This window comes from Gasterosteus aculeatus, chromosome 1 (genome assembly GCF_964276395.1).
Source record: "Gasterosteus aculeatus chromosome 1, fGasAcu3.hap1.1, whole genome shotgun sequence".
In the NCBI taxonomy this organism is placed as follows: domain Eukaryota; kingdom Metazoa; phylum Chordata; class Actinopteri; order Perciformes; family Gasterosteidae; genus Gasterosteus; species Gasterosteus aculeatus.
The window spans coordinates 20,559,686-20,578,591 of record NC_135688.1 but is presented as its reverse complement, the minus strand read 5'-3'; the positions used below and the strand labels follow the sequence as shown (position 1 = coordinate 20,578,591).

General features: G+C 41.8%; 1 protein-coding gene across 3 annotated transcripts in view; it reads left to right on the top strand.

Moving 5' to 3' along the window:
* Positions 1–3,190: 3,190 nt before the first annotated feature.
* LOC120829887 (dehydrogenase/reductase SDR family member 13) overlaps positions 3,191–18,906 on the top strand; it is a 38,934-nt gene continuing 23,218 nt past the window's right edge. The window contains exons 1-5 of one of the 3 annotated variants that reach the window (XM_040194474.2): positions 3,191–3,413; positions 13,713–13,831; positions 14,356–14,479; positions 14,625–14,951; positions 16,284–16,827. In XM_040194474.2, coding sequence (XP_040050408.1) covers positions 3,287–3,413; positions 13,713–13,831; positions 14,356–14,479; positions 14,625–14,951; positions 16,284–16,543 — 957 coding nt within the window. In that variant the 5' untranslated portion in view covers positions 3,191–3,286 and the 3' untranslated portion in view covers positions 16,544–16,827. Of the gene's footprint in view, positions 3,414–13,712; positions 13,832–14,355; positions 14,480–14,624; positions 14,952–16,283; positions 16,828–18,906 lie in introns of those variants that run through there. The other 2 variants (XM_040194481.2, XM_040194490.2) reach the window with 2 other exon arrangements.

Below are 18,906 nucleotides of genomic sequence, written 5' to 3'. Positions count from 1 at the left end.
AATGGCCAGGAATTTAAAAGTTTTCTTAATGGGGCAGAATATAAACCAGATATAATATGTGTTGAAGAGACATGGCTTAAACCAAGCAAAGATTTTGTGATCCAGGGATATGTGTGCATAAGAGGGGATAGAGAACGGGGTAATGGGGGAGGATGTGCTACCTTTGTTAGGCAAGGAATTTCTTATCGAGAAATAGGAAAAGGAAAAGACCTAGAATATGTCGTTGTTGAAGTGTGGGTAGGAGATGAAAGTTTGATCGCGGTAAACAACAATCTGTGTCAACGATTGGAGTTGGAAGCATTAGAGGCAATAAAGGGATTAGACAGGAGAAGGGTTATTTGGTGTGGTGATTTTAATGCGCATAGTACTCTCTGGGGAGGGGAAAAGACTATGAATGGATTGATAGTTGAGGAGGTGATGGACTCCTTGGGACTTGTATGTTTAAATGATGGAAGTTTCACAAGAATTAATTACAACTCTGGTAAGGAGTCAATTTTAGACCTGACAATAGTATCACGGTCATTGGCAGGTATTTGTGTGTGGGAGGTATGGAAGCATTCAACTGTGTGGAGTAGGAAGAGGATGCAGGATGGGGGCAGAAGATACAGCAGAAAGGTGGGTATTTGGAAAGGCTCAGTGGGATACATTTATAGAAATCAGTGAATCAAGGTTTAAAGTTATAGATAGAGATCAGGATATAGAAAAATTTAATAGAAATGTGAGAGACACAATAATTGGAGCTGCCAAACAGGCAATTTTAAGGAAAACCGGTACAACGAGGCGGAAGTTAGTCCCATGGTGGAATGATGAGTGCAGTGAGATAATAAAGAAAAGGATTAAGGCTTTTAAAGTCTTAAAAAACACCCATAATTTCAAAGGCAAGCAGTAGTACAGAAAACTATTAAAGAAACTGAAAGGAAGTATTGGAGATCATTTTGTAACACAATAGGGAGAAGCACTTCAATCAGTCAAGTTTGGGGAATGATTAAGAAAATGAGTGGAATAAAACGGGAGTGGGGGTATCCAGTATTGGAAAATGGCGGAGTGGTGGCTAGCGATGATGAAGCAAAGGCAGAAATGATAGCTAAAGCACTGATTGAGGTCCATAATTCTGCTAATATGTCAGAGGAGAGTTTAAATGGAAGACAAAAAACACGTGAAGCAAATAAAGAATTGTTAGAAACAGTTGAAGGGAGGGAAGATTCAATTAATGCTCCCTTCACTTTGGAAGAAATAAAAAGGGCAATAAGAAAATCAGGGCTAACTGCTCCAGGTAAAGATCAGATTTGTTACATCATGTTGAACCATTTGTCAGATTTAGCACTAGCGGTGATTTTGCACTTGTATAATAAAGTTTGGCAGGAAGGATAATTACCAGGACTTTGGAAACAAGCAGTGATTGTACCTATCAGGAAACCAGGAAAAGATCCCACTAATCCAGAAAACTATAGACCAATAGCATTGACTTCCCACATGTGCAAAGTCATGGCGCGAATGATAACCGAAAGACTAACTTATTATTTGGAAACACGGAATCTTAGGTCAAAATATCAAAGTGGGTTTACAAAAGGAAGGGGGACAATGGATCCAATAGCGTGTCTAGAAGCAGAGGTGAGGAAGGCACAAGTGAATAAGGAAGTGGTAGTTGCAGTATTTTTTGATGTGGAAAAATGATTTACTGTGGAAAGAGGGACTATTAATCAAAATTAAGAAATTAGGAATATCGGGTAAAATGTTCAGGTGGATTAAACAATTTTTGGTGGGGCGCTCAATAGAAGTAAGAGTGGGAAGGTGTGTGTCGGCCAGCCATTTGGTGGACAATGGAACACCGCAGGGAAGTGTGATTAGTCCGTTAATGACTTTTTGTCAGAGTGACTAGCGACAAATCCAGCGACCTTATCTGGTTTTATTGGAGACTTTTGTGGTGTCTGACGTGAAAGCACGTTTTGCAGTTACTGAGCACACACGTCGCGTCCCGACTGAAAGTCCCATGTGCAACGACGCCGCTGATTCTGCAGCATCTTTCCTCGTTGAGTTGGCGAAGCTGGTTCAATGAAGAGAGAACACTCTTCAATCGTCACTAATCACGACTGCTACAAAATAAATACGACCCGGAACGTATCTTATCTCCCAATAGGTTTGATTCATCTCAGACTAAAGATAATTTAGACTCCACTAAAAGTGGACTACTGTATGTAGTACACTTTTGGTGTTTGTTATGAGGTGTGGAGTGTGTGCAGTTGTCCGTAGAACATCGTACATCATCTGAACTATCTGATGGTGGTTGTCACTGCGGTGGTCCTGCCGTGTGCCTGGCTTGCTACTCACAATTATTTGAATTATTTCTGTCATAGGAATTGAATGTATTATACATCTTTTACGTTGTTCATTCTGTACACATGGCATCCAATGTAGTCTGTCCATCCCGGGAGTGGGATCCCTCCTCTGACGTTCTTCCTACGGTTTCTTTTTTCCCCAAGAAAGGGTTTTTCATTTTTTGGGGAGTTTTTCCTGTGCCGATGTGTGGGTTTCGGGACAGAGGATGTCGTATGTGTTCAGACTATAAAGCCCCCTGAGGCAAATTTTTAATTTGCGATTTGGGGCTATACAAAATAAAATGAATTGAATTGAATCATAAATTTTTAATCTCATAATTTCGAATTTCTTAAATCATAATTTCGACTTTCTACGGCGAGAAAGCACAAAAAAAGAGCTAATGCCTCAGCACACTAATTCAATGGTAAACATTACTGCCCCTGTGTGCTGTCCCTGTCATTTTGAATAATGATATGTAATTAGATTACATCATTTTTCATGTCATTCTTATATAAAACCACACTATTGCAGTCACGTCACTTTAAGTACTAAGTATTACAGAATATTTGTGAATGCAGACAGTATTCTGTTTGGAGCATACTTTCTCTATTGAGATGGTTACTTTGGCGACATCTGGCGATTCATTAACGCTCAACCGGAAGCCTAAACGGATGCAGAGCTGTCGGTTTTGGACGGACCTTAAAAGCAAAATATTTATGATAATGTTGAAAATAAATCTTATTCATTTCAAAGCTACTATATTTTGGAATCAATTCAAACAATTGTGTACTTTTATGATTAACAAACTGAAAAATGTTTCTGTTGAGAAACAAACACTTATTGTGAAAGTCTAGAACAGGGTGTTACGTTTTAAAGACAGCCGGCCCATGCCGGTACACAAATCGAAGAAGAAGAAGATGAGCATTCACAGCAGCCAATCCGACGCCACTGTGTGGTGCACAGTGCAGTGATGTCCGCGCTGCTTTTGCTCGTAGCAGGAGCCCTTTTCTTTTACATTCTACTTTATTACAGTGTGTTCAAGGGAGCTTCGTGCTCCAGGTCTGTAAAGCTGAATGGGAAGACGGTCATTGTAACAGGTAACGAGCCTGAGTTTCTAACTCCTTGACAAAACACGTTAACTTTAAACTTGTTTCCCATGTTGATATGAATCCCCTTCCTTGCAGCTTGTTGGCAAAGCCAAAGTTCGGGCCGTGTACCTTTTTGACAGTCCCTTTTACCATAAAACGAAAACACTTTTTTTCTCGTTTTTAATCAAAAACGAGAAAACGGCTGGACACTTGGCTTTTAAGAAAGCTGGCCACTTGGCCAGCCGTTTTCTCATTTTTACATCGGAACCAAAAAATAAACAAACGGACAACCATTTACTCCGCTAATCCCCTTTTGGGTTTTGTCTATAAAACGAAAATACGAAGCGTAGCCGCTAAAACGGAAGTACGTAGATTTTCACAGTAAGAGTCAACGCGATGGAACGTTTGTATGCTAGAAATCCGTCTGCCATGCATGCGGTTCCACGGGTAACATTAGAAGAAAAGTTCGCTAATCAATATAAATAAATAATCCTGGTCCGATGGGATGTGTGTTAGCAACAGTAGCACACTGGTTGCTCATGGTTCTGATATTTATTTTCCACGCATTGTGTTGCTTCAGTGACCGCAGAGCAGAGGCAGTACAAGGAGACGCAGAGTAACGTGTTCACGAGTAGGTGGCAGAATACGTGTACTGAAACCATAGATTTAATTATATTTAACTGTTTTAAGTTAGTTATCTGTTATTACAGATGTATTTAATTCTGTTTATGTTTAGGGTTAATGTTCAACCAGTGTTGTTTATTTAATTTAAAAACCAAACATACCTCTAATGAAGAGACTTTTGGTTTCTTTATATTAAACATTAAGAATAATAAACCTACATCATTATTTGTTACACTTCAATCCCGAATTGAATGTTTAAGCCGAAGAGGTCAAAGGATGAGAAGATCTAATGTCGGTCTGTGTTCCAAAGAAAATTACAGTTTTATTGCCGTCAGATTTGTTACTATTAAGTTATCACTAGGGGTGTAACGATTCATTTTAACAACGATTCGATTTGAATCGCGATTCATGGTTGCCGATTCGATTCATAGACTATCTGGGTTAATTTAGAACGATTCGATTCGATTCAGTAACTTTACTGGACGGTGCAGGCAAAGTTTCTGAGCTCCCTGTTGTTTCTTGTAAGGAAATCAGGTTTAAATTAATTATGGATATTACAAACAAGCAAACAACAATTAATGGCAAATGTATTAACCTTTTATTTGAATCAAGTGCCATTTTCAATGTAAACACTACACAATAATTACACAATGTTTGAATCAATTCACAGAACCCCGGATTTTCAACCACATTATAGGGTCGCATGTCTTTACAGATAAACTTGTTACTGTGATGTTGAGTTTGGTGCTGGCGAGGCCTGAGGTGTCTGCAGAGCTGGAGTTACCTGCTGCTGCTGCTGCAGCGGTAACGCTGCTAGAGGTCCTGACTGTCGGCGTTGTTTAATCCCACGGCGCCTTAATAGATGGCCGGAAAGATTCGTCGTGTTTCCGTGTTTTTTTTATTTGTCTTCTACATATTCTACAAACAGCAAGCGACTTATTTAGAACACCTCCGTGTTTGCAAAAGCCAAAATGTTTCCACAAGCTGGATCGATAAGTTGGTTTGTAAATGTCTCGCTCGCAGTCGTCTCCTCCACGCTGTGTTTTGTTGTTGTTCAGAGTTTCACGCGGCTGCTGCTGCGTACTGATGACGTCGCAGGCAGGCAGACTGAATCGAGTAACGTTTAACGTGTCTAAAGTGCTAAAAAACAAACAAACACACATCCATGACGTTTTTGTGCTTAAATCCAATGTGCAGTTTCCAAGTATCGATACAATCGATTATGTACCATTTCAATAGATTTGTAATCGATATATGTCGTCCGGAATGACGATTTGCGGAGCACAGATCGATTCAGTTGGATCGCAGGAATATAAATCGATTAATCGATTCAGTGAATAAATCGTTACACCCCTAGTTATCACTGATTGCGTCCATGTTAGTTCCACCTCAAAGCCAGATTTTAGGGCAGCTTCTCGATTGCACAGAGACATTTTATTTCCAAGAGAAAACCAGTGTAAAACATTCAATTCTTATTTCAAGGAAGAGTATCCTCAGTTACAGCGAAGCCGGATGCACCACTAGCTGCAGAGTGAAGAGGTGGACTCACTAACAAGAGTGTCACAGTTTGGCACCAACAAAGCGCTCAGGACCAGGAAGCTGCAGAGATGGAATGTGCTTTACCCAGATGTTAGTGTACTGCTGGACAGTGCTCTCAATAAATTGCCAATGGACTCAAATGCCTGATTGGTGTTACAAGAAGACATTTGTTATATTTATCTCATCTATTTGTAAATTGGTCAAATATAGAATGTGATGATGCCATGACACAATATTTCACACTTGGGATGCACTGAAAAAAAAAGTCTTTTGAATTTACATGAAAAAAATATGTACATCGGTTGCACATATTATATTCATGTTTAGTCAAAATGATTCATTTCTATTTAATGTACTTAATTTGTATTTGTAAAACAAACATGATTTTCTCATGTAAATTCAAAATATTTTATTAATGTTAATTGTATTAAATTATTCTGATAACCCAACTTATTTTTTTTGTGTTACTTTAAAATGTCCCTTTTATGTTAAGTGTATTCAATTCTCACCTATTGAAGCAACATGAGATTTTAATGTGACTTTAAAATGTCCCTTTTATGTTAAGTGTATTCAATTCTCACCTATTGAAGCAACATGAGATTTTTATGTGAAGTATATGCAATGTTGTTCTGTTAAATTAACTTCCTGCTTCCTGCTCAAGTTAGTCTGATAATGATCCTGCATACTTTTCTGTATAAATTCTACATGCTAAAATTATTTCTGTATGGCGATTTCTACTAATCTCTTACCTACAGAATTTACTCCTTTAACATTTTTAAAATAAATAAGGCAAAACAAAAACGTTTAGTTTACAACTGTATTGTCATAGAACAATAGAAGATTCAGTGTAATGTATACACAAACACATGCACACATTCACAAACAAATCTCATATTAGAACAAAGCACCTTTTTCTTTCACAAGAAACACTTGGTATGCAAGTTATCAAGAGTGTGTAGTAAAGATTCATGACTGCTACAACCTGAGACAACATTATTTTGGTCCTTAAAACACCTTCTGAGTTACATCAAGCCAGCATCAAGAGAATACTATACAGCCAGGCTAATGCAGGAATGTCGTGCAAAATATGTGCAAAAAACATTACATTTACAATTTCTTAACAAAAGAAAAGGACACATGTAACAACCATTATTGTCCTGGCAAATGTAGACCTTGTGCTTGAAAACTACATTTGGTTTTGAAAATAAAGTAATACAATTAAGAGTTATGGCTTGCTTTCCCACCACTACTATAAGTCAGTTAAGAATGTGCAAAATCCAAAAATCACCTCCAAATTTGAAAATAGGGTAAACGGTTAGAGGTCTATTAAACACATCTGACAAATGCTGACACTTAAATGAAAAAGGCACATGACCCTAAGAAAAAAAAAGAAAAAAAAAATACACTACACTTGGTAGCGGCCCATCACAGAACATGCAGGTGACTGGTTCCAATAATCCTACTGAAAAAGCAGCAATGGTCCATATTCCAAAACAAGATGGTGAAACGGTTGTATCCATTTTGCCATCAAATGGCAACAGTTCACTGATGGAGTCTGTTTTTGAGAGCCGGGGCTTTCTTTGACAGTGTGTTGCCGTCCAGCTCCATCACAACCTTCTGGAGCACTTCGAACGAGTACTTAAGTTCAGGAGGGTAGTTGAGGTTCAAGGCATACATTAGGCAAAACAACATGGCAGCATAGTGATATAACTGATCATGTATCGGTATACGTGTTAGAAGCCCTGTTAGCGGCACAGCTTATTATAAGCACGATTTGGGCTACATCCGCCATTGCACAGAATTGTCAACAAAGCAGTTAGCGGCGCACATTCTGACGTCAAACACAGCGGATAAAGGCGTACACTCTGACGTCGCAAGGCAAAAAAACGGTTATACTGTCCACACAACACTGCAACCGTCGTTTCTGAAAATGCTCACCCTGGCCGGAGTTTTCAAAAATGTTCGGTTTCTGTGCCCTGAAACTGCCTTTTCGTGTGGACTGAAGGCTGAACCGCGTAAAAAAAGTCACTGTTATAAAAATACCCGTGTTCGTGTGGACAGGGCCTAAGTCAATGACGCGCGAAAAACTCCCATGCTGGTATAACCAAGCAGTTTAACATTACCTTTTTCTCAGCTTGATTTAGAAAACATGAGCAAGTTGCCCTCACTAGCATAACACGAGTAGAAACATTAGCTAACCTTTGCATTGCTCATTTTTGCTAGTCATTTAAAAATCTCTGCTCGACGAAAATAATGCCTCGAACAGGACTATCTTTAGCATAACGTTAGCTAACGCTAGCGAGTAGCAACATTAGCATTACCATTGACTATCCATGTAGCGAGTGGTAACGTTAGCTAACTTTGACTGACATTGACTAATTCCTGCTCGATGTTATACTGGCAGATAAAAACCTCAGTTTAGTCAAAATTGTGCGACTAACGGGACTACGTCTGTCTTTGACTAATAAATGATACAGTGTTATTAACTTTACCGTGTGAAGAGCTGTCCAGACTTTTATGGTCCAGACGGATGAATTCCTCCGACTGGATTGAAGAAATGGCGCACAAAGTTTTCCCTTAAAAAACCTGCTCCTAATGGGCGGAGTTTCCAGATGAAACATAACAACTTCCTTTCTTTATAACATGACTGAAACATAAAAATTAAACATCCCTGAAGATTACAAGAATTCTACACGATTTACATATGTTTAGAGGAGGAACATAAATCAATTGTGTTATGTATACGAACTGTTCATTTGTTAAGTGAACAACCCCCATTTCCCCCTTTTTTCAGTGTGGTGTGTTCAGGGTGATGGGCAGTGTTGGGTGTCCACCACACAGCGTTTGGCATTGAGGCCAAAAAGTTCAGTTTTGGTCTCATCTGACCAGAGCATCTTCTTCCACATGTTTGCTGTGTCTCCCACATGGCTTGTGGCAAACTCCAAACAGGATTTCTTATGGTTCTTTCAATAGTAGCTTTTTTTCTTGCCACTCTTCTATTAAGGCCAGATTTATGGAGTACACTGTTACTAGTTGTCCTGTGAACATATTCTGTGCACATTACCATTGGACTCCTGGTTGCTGCTTTATCAAGGACATCACAGTGCACTCAGGATAAATGTGACCTTTGACTTTGGTGATGATAGAGGAACTTACTCAAATATACAACTAAAGAGGATAATAATATTGTATTTCAAGTAAGAGGTGTCTCTCTACCACTGGAGACAACTTGTCCAAACATTCCTTTCTTCTACTAAATTACATTCCAGTGTCACTAAACTGCAATCTTATCTACATATTGAGATACATGTTTATTCTCTCAGTTCACAGTCACAGCTTTCAGCAGACCAGTGTTATTTGGCGGGAAATACATTTTCTGTAACAGTGTCATGGTGGTGTGTGATGCTAAAGAGCTGGTAGTCTGTTGGAATGCTACCCAACGCAGTTGCAGCCTGACGATGTACATCCGTTTATAGCTCCAGAGATACCTCTGAGGCTCACATGAAAGGTATAGTAATGAAGAAGAGAGAATTAATTCATCTCTTTATTGTTCTTGTCTAGTGAGAAAAATGTAAAATATTCTAGAGTCAAAATGTCTGAATGCCATAAGATGTATATAATAATGGTTGCAAATGAACAGTAAAAATCACATAAAATAAACTGCATTAAATACATCTGTAACAACCTAGACTAATAAAATAACCAGTTTAAATCCACGTATTCTGCCATCCACCAGTGGAGATGTGAACACGTTTACTCTGCGTCTCATTGAACTGTCTGGGTTCACCCAAGCGACAAAATACATAGAAAATAAATATCAGAGCCAAGAGCAATGAGTGTGTAACCATAAACCACTTTGATTGAACTCTATTTTTAGCTACGTTATTACAGCGGTTCTCAAACTCAAGAATGCCGCGGTGCGTCCGCTCCCGCCGCCCCACTCGCCATACACGCCTTAAATCTTCGGCTGCTTTTAGAATAACTTATTTTCCCCGTTAAGATGGTTCAGCTACTGTAGAGAAAAGGGCGCCGTCTCTCGCTCTTTAATCTCATGAAGTGCTCCGCGAGAACGACAGCTTTGTTTCTCCGACGCGCCCTGAAACAAGCTCCATATCTCACGCGCTTGAGCGCCGCTCAGCATCTTGCCGTCGTAGACCGAGCTTTGGCATGTTTGGCAGAGCGCCTTGGGCGCCGTGTACAACCAGTATGGATCAACCAATTAACCAATTGATCCATATATAAGGCGCTCCGGATTGTAAGGCGTACTGTCGTTTTTTGAGAAAATTAAAGCCTTTTAAGTGCGCCTTGGAGTGCGGAAAATGCGGTATATTTACTTTAATACTACAAGAGGGCGCCCCGTTTGTTGAACAACGACAGGCGGACAAAAGCAGCCGTTTCGAGCGAGAGCCTTATTGTTTTATTAATCTGTTCGTTTAAATTGTTTGTGCTTCATCAACCCTAACCCATGTTTCACATAACTAATGTGCTGCATCATAAATATTTTTATATATTAATTTCAAACTTCAAAATTGAAAATTAAAAACTATTTATTTATTGTAAATGAACTCTCGCGGCCCACCTGCAGTAACTTCGCGGCCCACCAGGGGGGCGAGGCCTACACTTTGGGAATCGCTGACCTACATTATCAACTATATTGCATCAAACAGTGAACCGATTTTAACGCGTATTGCTGCGTACATCGATGAATGAAAATCCATCTGCATATAGTCACTACTGTTGCTAAAACATCCCGTTGGACAAGCATTATTTATTTATAATAATGAATTAACTTTTCTACAGATGTTACCCTGGTAACCGCTGGCTTCGCAGAAGGATTTCTAGCATACAAACGTTCCATTGCGTTGATTCTTAAGCCTGGTTTATGCTTCTGCGTTTTCAGCGAGACACAAGGACAGCCCCTTGCGTGTCCCTTGCGTGCCTTTTCAGACCTCCTTGCGTGCGTCGACCCATTTTTCTAGGCTTGCGTCAAAAGCTACGCAAGCCTCTCGCAGCCCGCGAGGCTGCAATTGGTCTGCTAACTGCATCCTTTACGGAGTCTCACATTTCTGTTTTCATAACACAATACCACCATTATTAAAACAAATAATGTTTACGAGAGAACGGATCAGATTGAAGAGCTTTTGTCGGAAAAAGTCTGTAAATATGACCACTTCTACAACCCGTCATTGGCGGACTATAAGGACGCGCGGAGGGCCTCCGATTCACGGAGGGAGATCTCCGCAAACGTCTGTTTGCCGGTCGAGGGAAACAAAGTTGTGGAGGAAAATACGAGACGAATATGTCCGCAATGAAAAGCATTGGCAATGCACGGGGCAATAAAGTCTATAATAAATAAATAAACAAACCAACAAAGACGTGACTCTTTAGGTCGCCTTTGACAAAAAACGTTACTCCACCTGTTGTTCTAGCGTAAAGACGCAGAAGCATGCGCCAGCCTTAAGAGCCCCTTGTGTGCCTCATGCGTGCCTTTTTTACCTCTTCTTGCGTGCGTTGACCAATTTTTCTAGACTAGCATCAAAAGCTACCGAAGCCTCACGCAGCCCGCAAGGCTGTGATTCATCTGCTAACTACATCCTTTAAGGAGTCTCACATTTCCAGTTTCAGGTATTGTATAATACCTGCATTTGTAAAAGAAAGGTTTTTGAAGAGAATGAATCAGAGCTTTTGTCGGAAGAAATACGGAAACATGACCACTTATACAACCCGTCATTGGCGGTCTATAAGGACGCGCAGATGGCCTCCAATTCATGGAGGGAGATCTCCGCAAACGTTTGCCAGTCGAGGTGAACAAAGTTGTGGAGGAAAATCCGGGGCAAATATGTCCGCGATGAAAAGGCAATAAAAAGCAGCATTGCCGATGCAGGGGGCAAAAAAGTCTGCTTTTTATGTATCCCTAAATCCCGACAAACCCTGGTTCACAGCGGAACTCAGAACACTACGCCTGCAGAAGGATCAGGCATTTAGGAGTGGGGACAAAGACTTGTATACAGAGTCAAAATACAAGTTTAGCAAGGCGGTGAGGGATGCTAAATGATTGTACTCTGAGAAACTCCAACAACAGTTCTCAGCAAGTGACTCGGTTCGGTTTGGAGAGGCCTCAAACACCTCACTAACTACAAGCCAAAAAAACCCCACTCCATGAATGACCGCTGCCTGGCAGACGAGCTGAATGAGTTCTACTGCATATTTGAAAGACAATGTCCTGATCCCATCCCCCACAGCTCCACCAACCTGCCCCAGTCCCCCACCCCTCCATCAGGGGCTCACGCCTCTACATCTATATCACCTTCCCCTCCCCCACCAGCAACGACCCTCTCTATTCTGGAGAGAGACGTTAACCGGCTCTTTAGAAGACAAAATCCCCGCAAGGCAGCCGGCCCGGACTCCGTTTCCCCTCACACCCTGAAGCATTGTGCTGACCAGCTGTCTCCGGTGTTCACTGACATCTTCAACACCTCCCTGAAGACATGCCACGTACCAGCCTGCTTCAAGGCCTCCACCATCATCCCTGTTCCCAAGAAGCCCAGGATCACAGGACTCAATGACTACAGGCCCGTCGCCCTGACCTCTGTAGTCATGAAGTCTTTTGAACGACTATTCCTGACCCACCTGAAGTCCCTCACCGACCCCCTTCTGGACCCCCTGCAGTTTTTCCCTACAGAGCCAACAGGTCTGTGGACAATGCTGTCAACATGGGGTCGTCGTGGCGCAGGGGTTAGAGAAGGTGTGCTGGGAAGCACAAGGTTGGTGGTTTGATTCCAGGCTGCCCCATGTTCCATGTCGAAGTGTCCCTGAGCAAGACACCTAACCCCGAATTGCTCCCTGGGCAAAATGTGAAAAAAAGCCATGGGTTTACAGTGTAATGTAAGTCGCTTTGGATAAAAGTGTCTGCTAAATGACCTGTAATGTAATGTAACATGGCCCTCCACTACATCCTCCAGCATCTGGACTCCCCAGGAACCTACCCCAGGATCCTGTTTGTGGACTTCAGCTCTGCCTTCAACACCATCTTTTAGAACCATGAATTAAAATGAGTCCATCGACACAGCTGCGCAAAATGCCGCAGCTCCAGTTGCAGAACCATGCCAGAGCCTTTACTGTGAAAATCGACATACTTCCGGTTTAGCGGCTACGCTTCGTATTTTCGTTTTATGGGAAAAACCCCAAAAGAGATTAACGGAGCAAAGCGTTAGTTTGTCCCGTTTTTTGGTTCCAAACGAAAAACAAGAAAACGACTGCCCACTTCCGTTTTACTTGTTTTTGATTTAGAACGAAAAACGAGAAAACTGTGTTTCCGTTCTATGGTTTTTAGGTAAAAGGGACTATCAAAAGGTACATGGACCAAGTTCATCTTGCAGCCGCCAGCTGGGGTCTCAAAAACAAGTTATCATATATTGATTAAGATCCTCCTCTAGAATAAGTCAAATCACCTCTGGCTAAATGATTCACACTATGGCACTGTTGTCAGGGATGCGGGGAAGGCAGGACTCAAACGCAGACTTTAAACCAAAAAAAGACTTTAATGGTCAAAATATTCAAAAGCAAAAGGCCAAGGGGCAAAAATGCACACAGGAACCAGGGGAAAAAAGGCAGGCAGGAACTAGGAACATCCAGTGTATTTAAACACACAGTTTAAATACACTAGGGAGGTGCAGGTGATTGGGCACAGGTGGAAACAATCAGACAATCACAGACGATGACAGGACAAAGCAGGAAGTGAAGTTACCCAGGGAGACAAGAAGCAGAAACTACAAAATAAGACAGGAAATATTACGGCACTGTTGTTTGTTTGTTTAAATCTTTGCCCTATTGTTTTGTTTGCTTGATTTAATAAAAAAAAATTCTTGTGATGAATTGTATATTTTCTACTGTTGTTTTTCTACACGTGTACGTATAAATAATACAAAATTAAATAAGGATTTTTAATATGTTTAGTAAAATAACAAGTTATAGATTAGATTGGTGTATATATTATATACTTATTCATTTGGAAATGTAACCTTAAATGACTTCTGCTGTGATCTGACTCAAGCTAATTAGAAATCACATACAAACAAAATTAAGTTGAAGAGGAGGGGGGCCCACTAATATAATGGTAGAAGAAACACTGTTTTCCCTGCACAGGAAGCGACACTGGCATCGGCAAGGCCACGGCTCTAGAACTGGCAAAGAGAGGAGCCAGGGTGATCCTGGCCTGCAGCAACAAGGACAAAGCTGAGTCCGCTGCTTTCGATATCCGAACAGTAAGTACTATGTGGGTTCCATAGTCACAGGATGACACTGAGAACTCCAGTTCAGAGTCCATACCTTATCCATACCTAATCTGAAATCTGACTATAAAGCATTTAGTTGAGATATACTTGAAATTTATTTAGCCTTCCGTCCCCTGCCCACAACATGATATAAACACCTCTCACTATAACCGAATACTGCACGACAGGCTATCGCTTCCAATATGATTGTTTTGTTGAGTCAAATAGTTTCCACTACAAGTGAGCATTAAATTGTTCATGAAGGAAAGATGTATTGTTCTATTAGACTGCCTCAGCAAGGCATTCTTAGGAAACTGAGTGTAGTATTCACATTTTTTAACATAACATTTTCTTCTAGAAAGTATTCCAGAAAGTCTTTTATTAATTCCCACTTACACTAGCCCGTAGCTTCTGCACATTGTAATAATGTGGAAGTAATGAAATACTGTTATTTTTCATGTCAGTTCTGGTAGATTGTTGTGTTACAGCCACTCTCTGGCTTTATTGTCTTTCAGGAGAGTGGGAACAATCAGGTGGTGTTCATGCAGTTGGATCTTGCAAGTTTAAAGTCTGTTCGCTGCTTTGCTGAAACCTTCCTGAAGACTGAACCCAGACTGGACATCCTAATCAACAACGCAGGTGATGATGCCAAAATTCTGGCGTACCCCTCCGGGTGCATTTATTATCATATGAACCAAATGAAAAAGCCCTGTTAAAGGACTCTCACGACTCCCCACTGCAATGCTGTAAAATGGTGTTAAACTAAGTAATTGAACTGTTTCAGGTGTCATGGGTCCAGGACGCACTGAGGATGGTTTTGGCATGGCCCTCGGAGTCAACCACTTAGGTCACTTTCTGCTGACCAACCTTCTTCTAGAGAAACTGCAGCAGTGTGGCCCAAGTCGCGTGGTTACCGTGGCAGCACTTCTGCACTGCTTCGGAACTGCCAACTTCCCTCTACTGGCTTCCAAGAAAGACTCGGTGTCCGGTCAGTCGACCTGGAACAACTTTCGAGCCTACTGCAACAGCAAGCTGTTCAATGTACTCTTCACCAGAGAGCTGGCCAACCGGCTGGAAGGTACCAGTGTCACCTGCTACAGCCTTCACCCAGGTAAGTGCCCTGTTGTAAGAGCGTTGAAACAAACGGAGAGGCAAAAAATTCCTTTGGCTACACCGTGTGACCCTTTATTAATATCCAAAAACTCATCTCCACATCTACTTCCTGCTCTCTTTAAAACTCCCCCTGTCCTCAGGGTTACGCCCCTTTCCCTTTAAGTCAAATTCGGTCCGCTTCAGTCCCCTACATGTCTCCCCCCAGAATTCACCAACTCTTGAGATTAGTTCCAAAGACCCTGCACGAATCACCTGACCTACACTGTGTCTCTGGGGCGGGAGGCCACCCTACCAGCTGGTCCAGGTCCAGATGTGCCAGTTTAAGGCAGCCAACAGATACATATTCCAGCCTGCCGCCCATGTCGACCGTGCAGGTTTTATCTCCGGTCTCCAGAACTCAAAACTGCCAAAGTAAGGGAGTTGAAGGGGCCCACGATGGCCGTCCTAGTGAACAAACACATATTCCACTGACCTGAGGCGGGATGGAATGTACGACTGTGGGAGGCTGTGCTGCGACATGGGCACTGGTTTGAAAAGCTTTATCCAGAAGTGTTTCCCGCTGCTGGGTGGCAGACCAGGGGTCTGACTTTGGGGAAAATATCTCCTGGGACCCGTAATGGCTGTCCATAAACCAGCTCAGCAGCTGAAGCTTGCAAATCTTTTAACCTCCCCTATCACCAGGGTTACGCCCCTTTCCCTTAAAGGGGCCCCGTGAATTTGGTCCTTTGGTACTGCAGGGGGGTCGCAAAATTTTTGGTTGATAAGGCTTATCAACCAAATGCTGTTGATAAGATTTTCTTTTTCACAAATTCAAATGTCTTCAGAATCAGAATTGTATTTATTGTCTTTAAATAAACATTAACATGAATCCAACATATTGTAGCGAACGGATAAATTGATGGAGAAGACGTTATCTTTCATTCCTCAATGCACACATTCAGCTACCCACAGGAGCTCTCTCAAGCTGGGCACCGGTTCATTCACAGCACCTTTCATGCAAATAAGACAGCACAGGCACTAGCCAATCAGATCGCGTTTATGCTCACGTCTAAAGAGTGCGAAACTCAAAAATAAAAGATGGCGGACATCTCGCCATCAGTTTGGGGGACCTTTGCCTGAAAAAAACGTTGAAGACCTCTACCCTACACTGTGAACATCTTGAATAGGAATGTTAGCGGAAAATTAAGTGATTCCCTCAATTTCCCCCAAAGAGTTGACACATCAGTACCTGATTGAACAGATTGACTACCTGTAAGCCAAGCTGTACTGTGTACAGTAATTATGGAGAACCTCCACAGTCTTCACATGTTTCGACCATTTCTCCTTCCAGGAGTCATCGCCACAGAACTGTGTCGTAATATGAGCCTGTGGATGCAGCTCCTTGTGACGCCCTTTGCCAAGCTCTTCTTCGTGGACCCTGAGGGGGGGTCCCAGACTATCGTGTACTGTGCACTGCAGGAGGGCCTTGAGTCTCTCAGCGGACGTTACTTCTCGCGCTGTGCACTGCAACAAGTGGGAGCCATGGGACGAGATGACGCCCTGGCAAGGAAGCTGTGGGAACTGAGTGAGAGGTTCACCGGTTTATCATAACCGACTGATCACTCTTATCATCATTACAGCTCTCCAGAGTCAGGGGCTTATTGTTGGTCTACTTCCTCCACGGCCGGTTTCTCATAATATTACAATAATAATCATCTTACACTTGTGCCTGTTTTTTTTCTTAATGGAGGTTAATCCATGTCACTGTGATTAGACCACTAAAATTCTTGTCCAAGAAGAAGATAACGTTTTTGAGGTGTATGCTCCGTTAGACTAGAATTGTCTGAGCAAATTCTCATTCTTGTGCTCGAAATAAATGGTGCTGGCAGGTTGATTTTGCAATGACTTTGTGTCTTTGGTTCTAAGTGGACATTAAGTCTTCTCAGTTAATTCAAGGCCATGTGCTTTATTTATACTATGCAATATTTTGTGGATCAGTTTTTATGACAAAGGGAGAACAGTGCTTTTCCTAGGTGTATAACCCGGAGGGAGGGGGGGGGGTGTCACGTACTTGGAAATTAATTTGTAGCGGGGGGGCGTATGCACCACACGCTCTGTCTGCTGGTTGAAGCGTACGCCCATGTCTGTTTGTGCCCATCGGGACAAAACTCCCCTGTGCACAGACATCTGTTGGTATTTGAACGTAAAAAAAATATATACTTTCTTGCGGGGCGCCTCCTTATTGAATGGTAGGGGAAACACTGGGGGAATAGACAGCTGATGCAACTCATCTAATATGAGCCAATAGAGAACCCCAAGCAGTTTAGTTAAAGCCACAAATGTAGGTGTCAGAATTCACCACGGTGAAAATAGATCTAAAACCATACTTGCGTTCACTCATTCCGTTATTCCGTTGTTCCCCTGACGCGCTGTGTCGCCAGTAGTGGAAGGAGAAAAAAGTGGACTTCAGTCCCTACCAATCCCTCTGGATCCATCAGGGACCTAGTGGGCAGCTTCAGACACCTGGTGTTTGCATCACAGAGTTCTCAAGGTCCTCTTACATTAACAGTTTGGTGAGGAAATCTCGTCAGCTGACCTACCACCTCCAACGCTTTAGGGTCTTTTTTCATATGTGATTTTGTTTTTGGAGTTTGGCTCAAAGGATTTGGACCCTTTCTGTGTTTGCAGATGCTTCTTGTTCTATCCTGTGGCAGCACAAAATTAGTACAGAACAGAGCACAAATAACATTGCATTGATTCATTTTTTGGTTCTTTTTAACAGGTTTGGGCAGTGTTTCACAAAATGATAGACAAATGTGCTTGTGCTGGATTCTACCATTAAAGCTTTCTAACTAAGGATACTGGCACAAACATTATATGAAACAAGACAAAGTCAAGATCCTGGTTGAAACACCTGTCTATGAAGCATTAGTCAAACTCACAACAACCAAGGAACTGAGTAAGATCATTCATACACAGCCAAAGTGGACCAATCTGGTGCCCAAGGCATGATTTTAGCTGGTGCCTTCATTCACAGGCAATTTCGCAAACAATCATTTAGTTCATACACCCACATGGAAACTACCCAGCTTTGTGTATTGAGATCAAGCTATGCAGTCCACACTTACAAAAAACCCCAGGACATATGGTCTATTAAATAAGTGACATACTTCTGTTGTTGTGGGCTTTTTGTGGGGATAATATTTCAAATAAATTAGTATTAAAAGAGCATTAGCTAAAAACGTTTGGTAAACGTTTGGTGCAGATCCATGGATGGACAGTGTTTAAGTTTATATTAAATTGGATAATATAGAAAAAGATGTGAATAACCCTACCCCATCATATGTCATATCTGTCCGAAAATCTGCCAGAGATGGGTTTATTCTCCTGAAACGGTCAAGTACAATGATCAGAATCGACTGGAATTGTCTTTGGCCCGTGGGCCCACAGGAGGGCAGTAGCGTAGCACAGTTCTAACAATAGCAAAGCATAACTCTCGATGCTGTGCCTTGGCAGTTGTTGCTTGGAGCAAGGTTGTTCAGGACCTTAACCCAGCAGACCTATGGATTCTGTTCATTATGAGCACTGATTATTAACACGGGTAGCCATGAAAGTTGGGTCACTAGTGTGTGTTAAGAGAGGTGCTCTTGTAATTACTCAGTAGGACATTCTTCTGCTCAGACTTCTCCTTTAACCTCGTGTTGGTGGGGAGGAACACACTTCCACGATCGATTCCTATCTCCTGCTGCCTCCCCCCCCCCCTCTGCTGTCTCTGCTGCATGCTGAAAGGACCTGTGGTAAACTTGAATTCTCTCTGAGGAACAGCTTCAATGGTAATATTGTTTATATCCAGTAACAGCTCAGAACTTATTTTTCCTTGCTGCAGAAAACAGTTAAAGTCTGAACGTCATTTAGATGACGCCTCAAGCTCAGACATCGTTATTTCATGCACTGGACAATTTGGAGATTTTGGG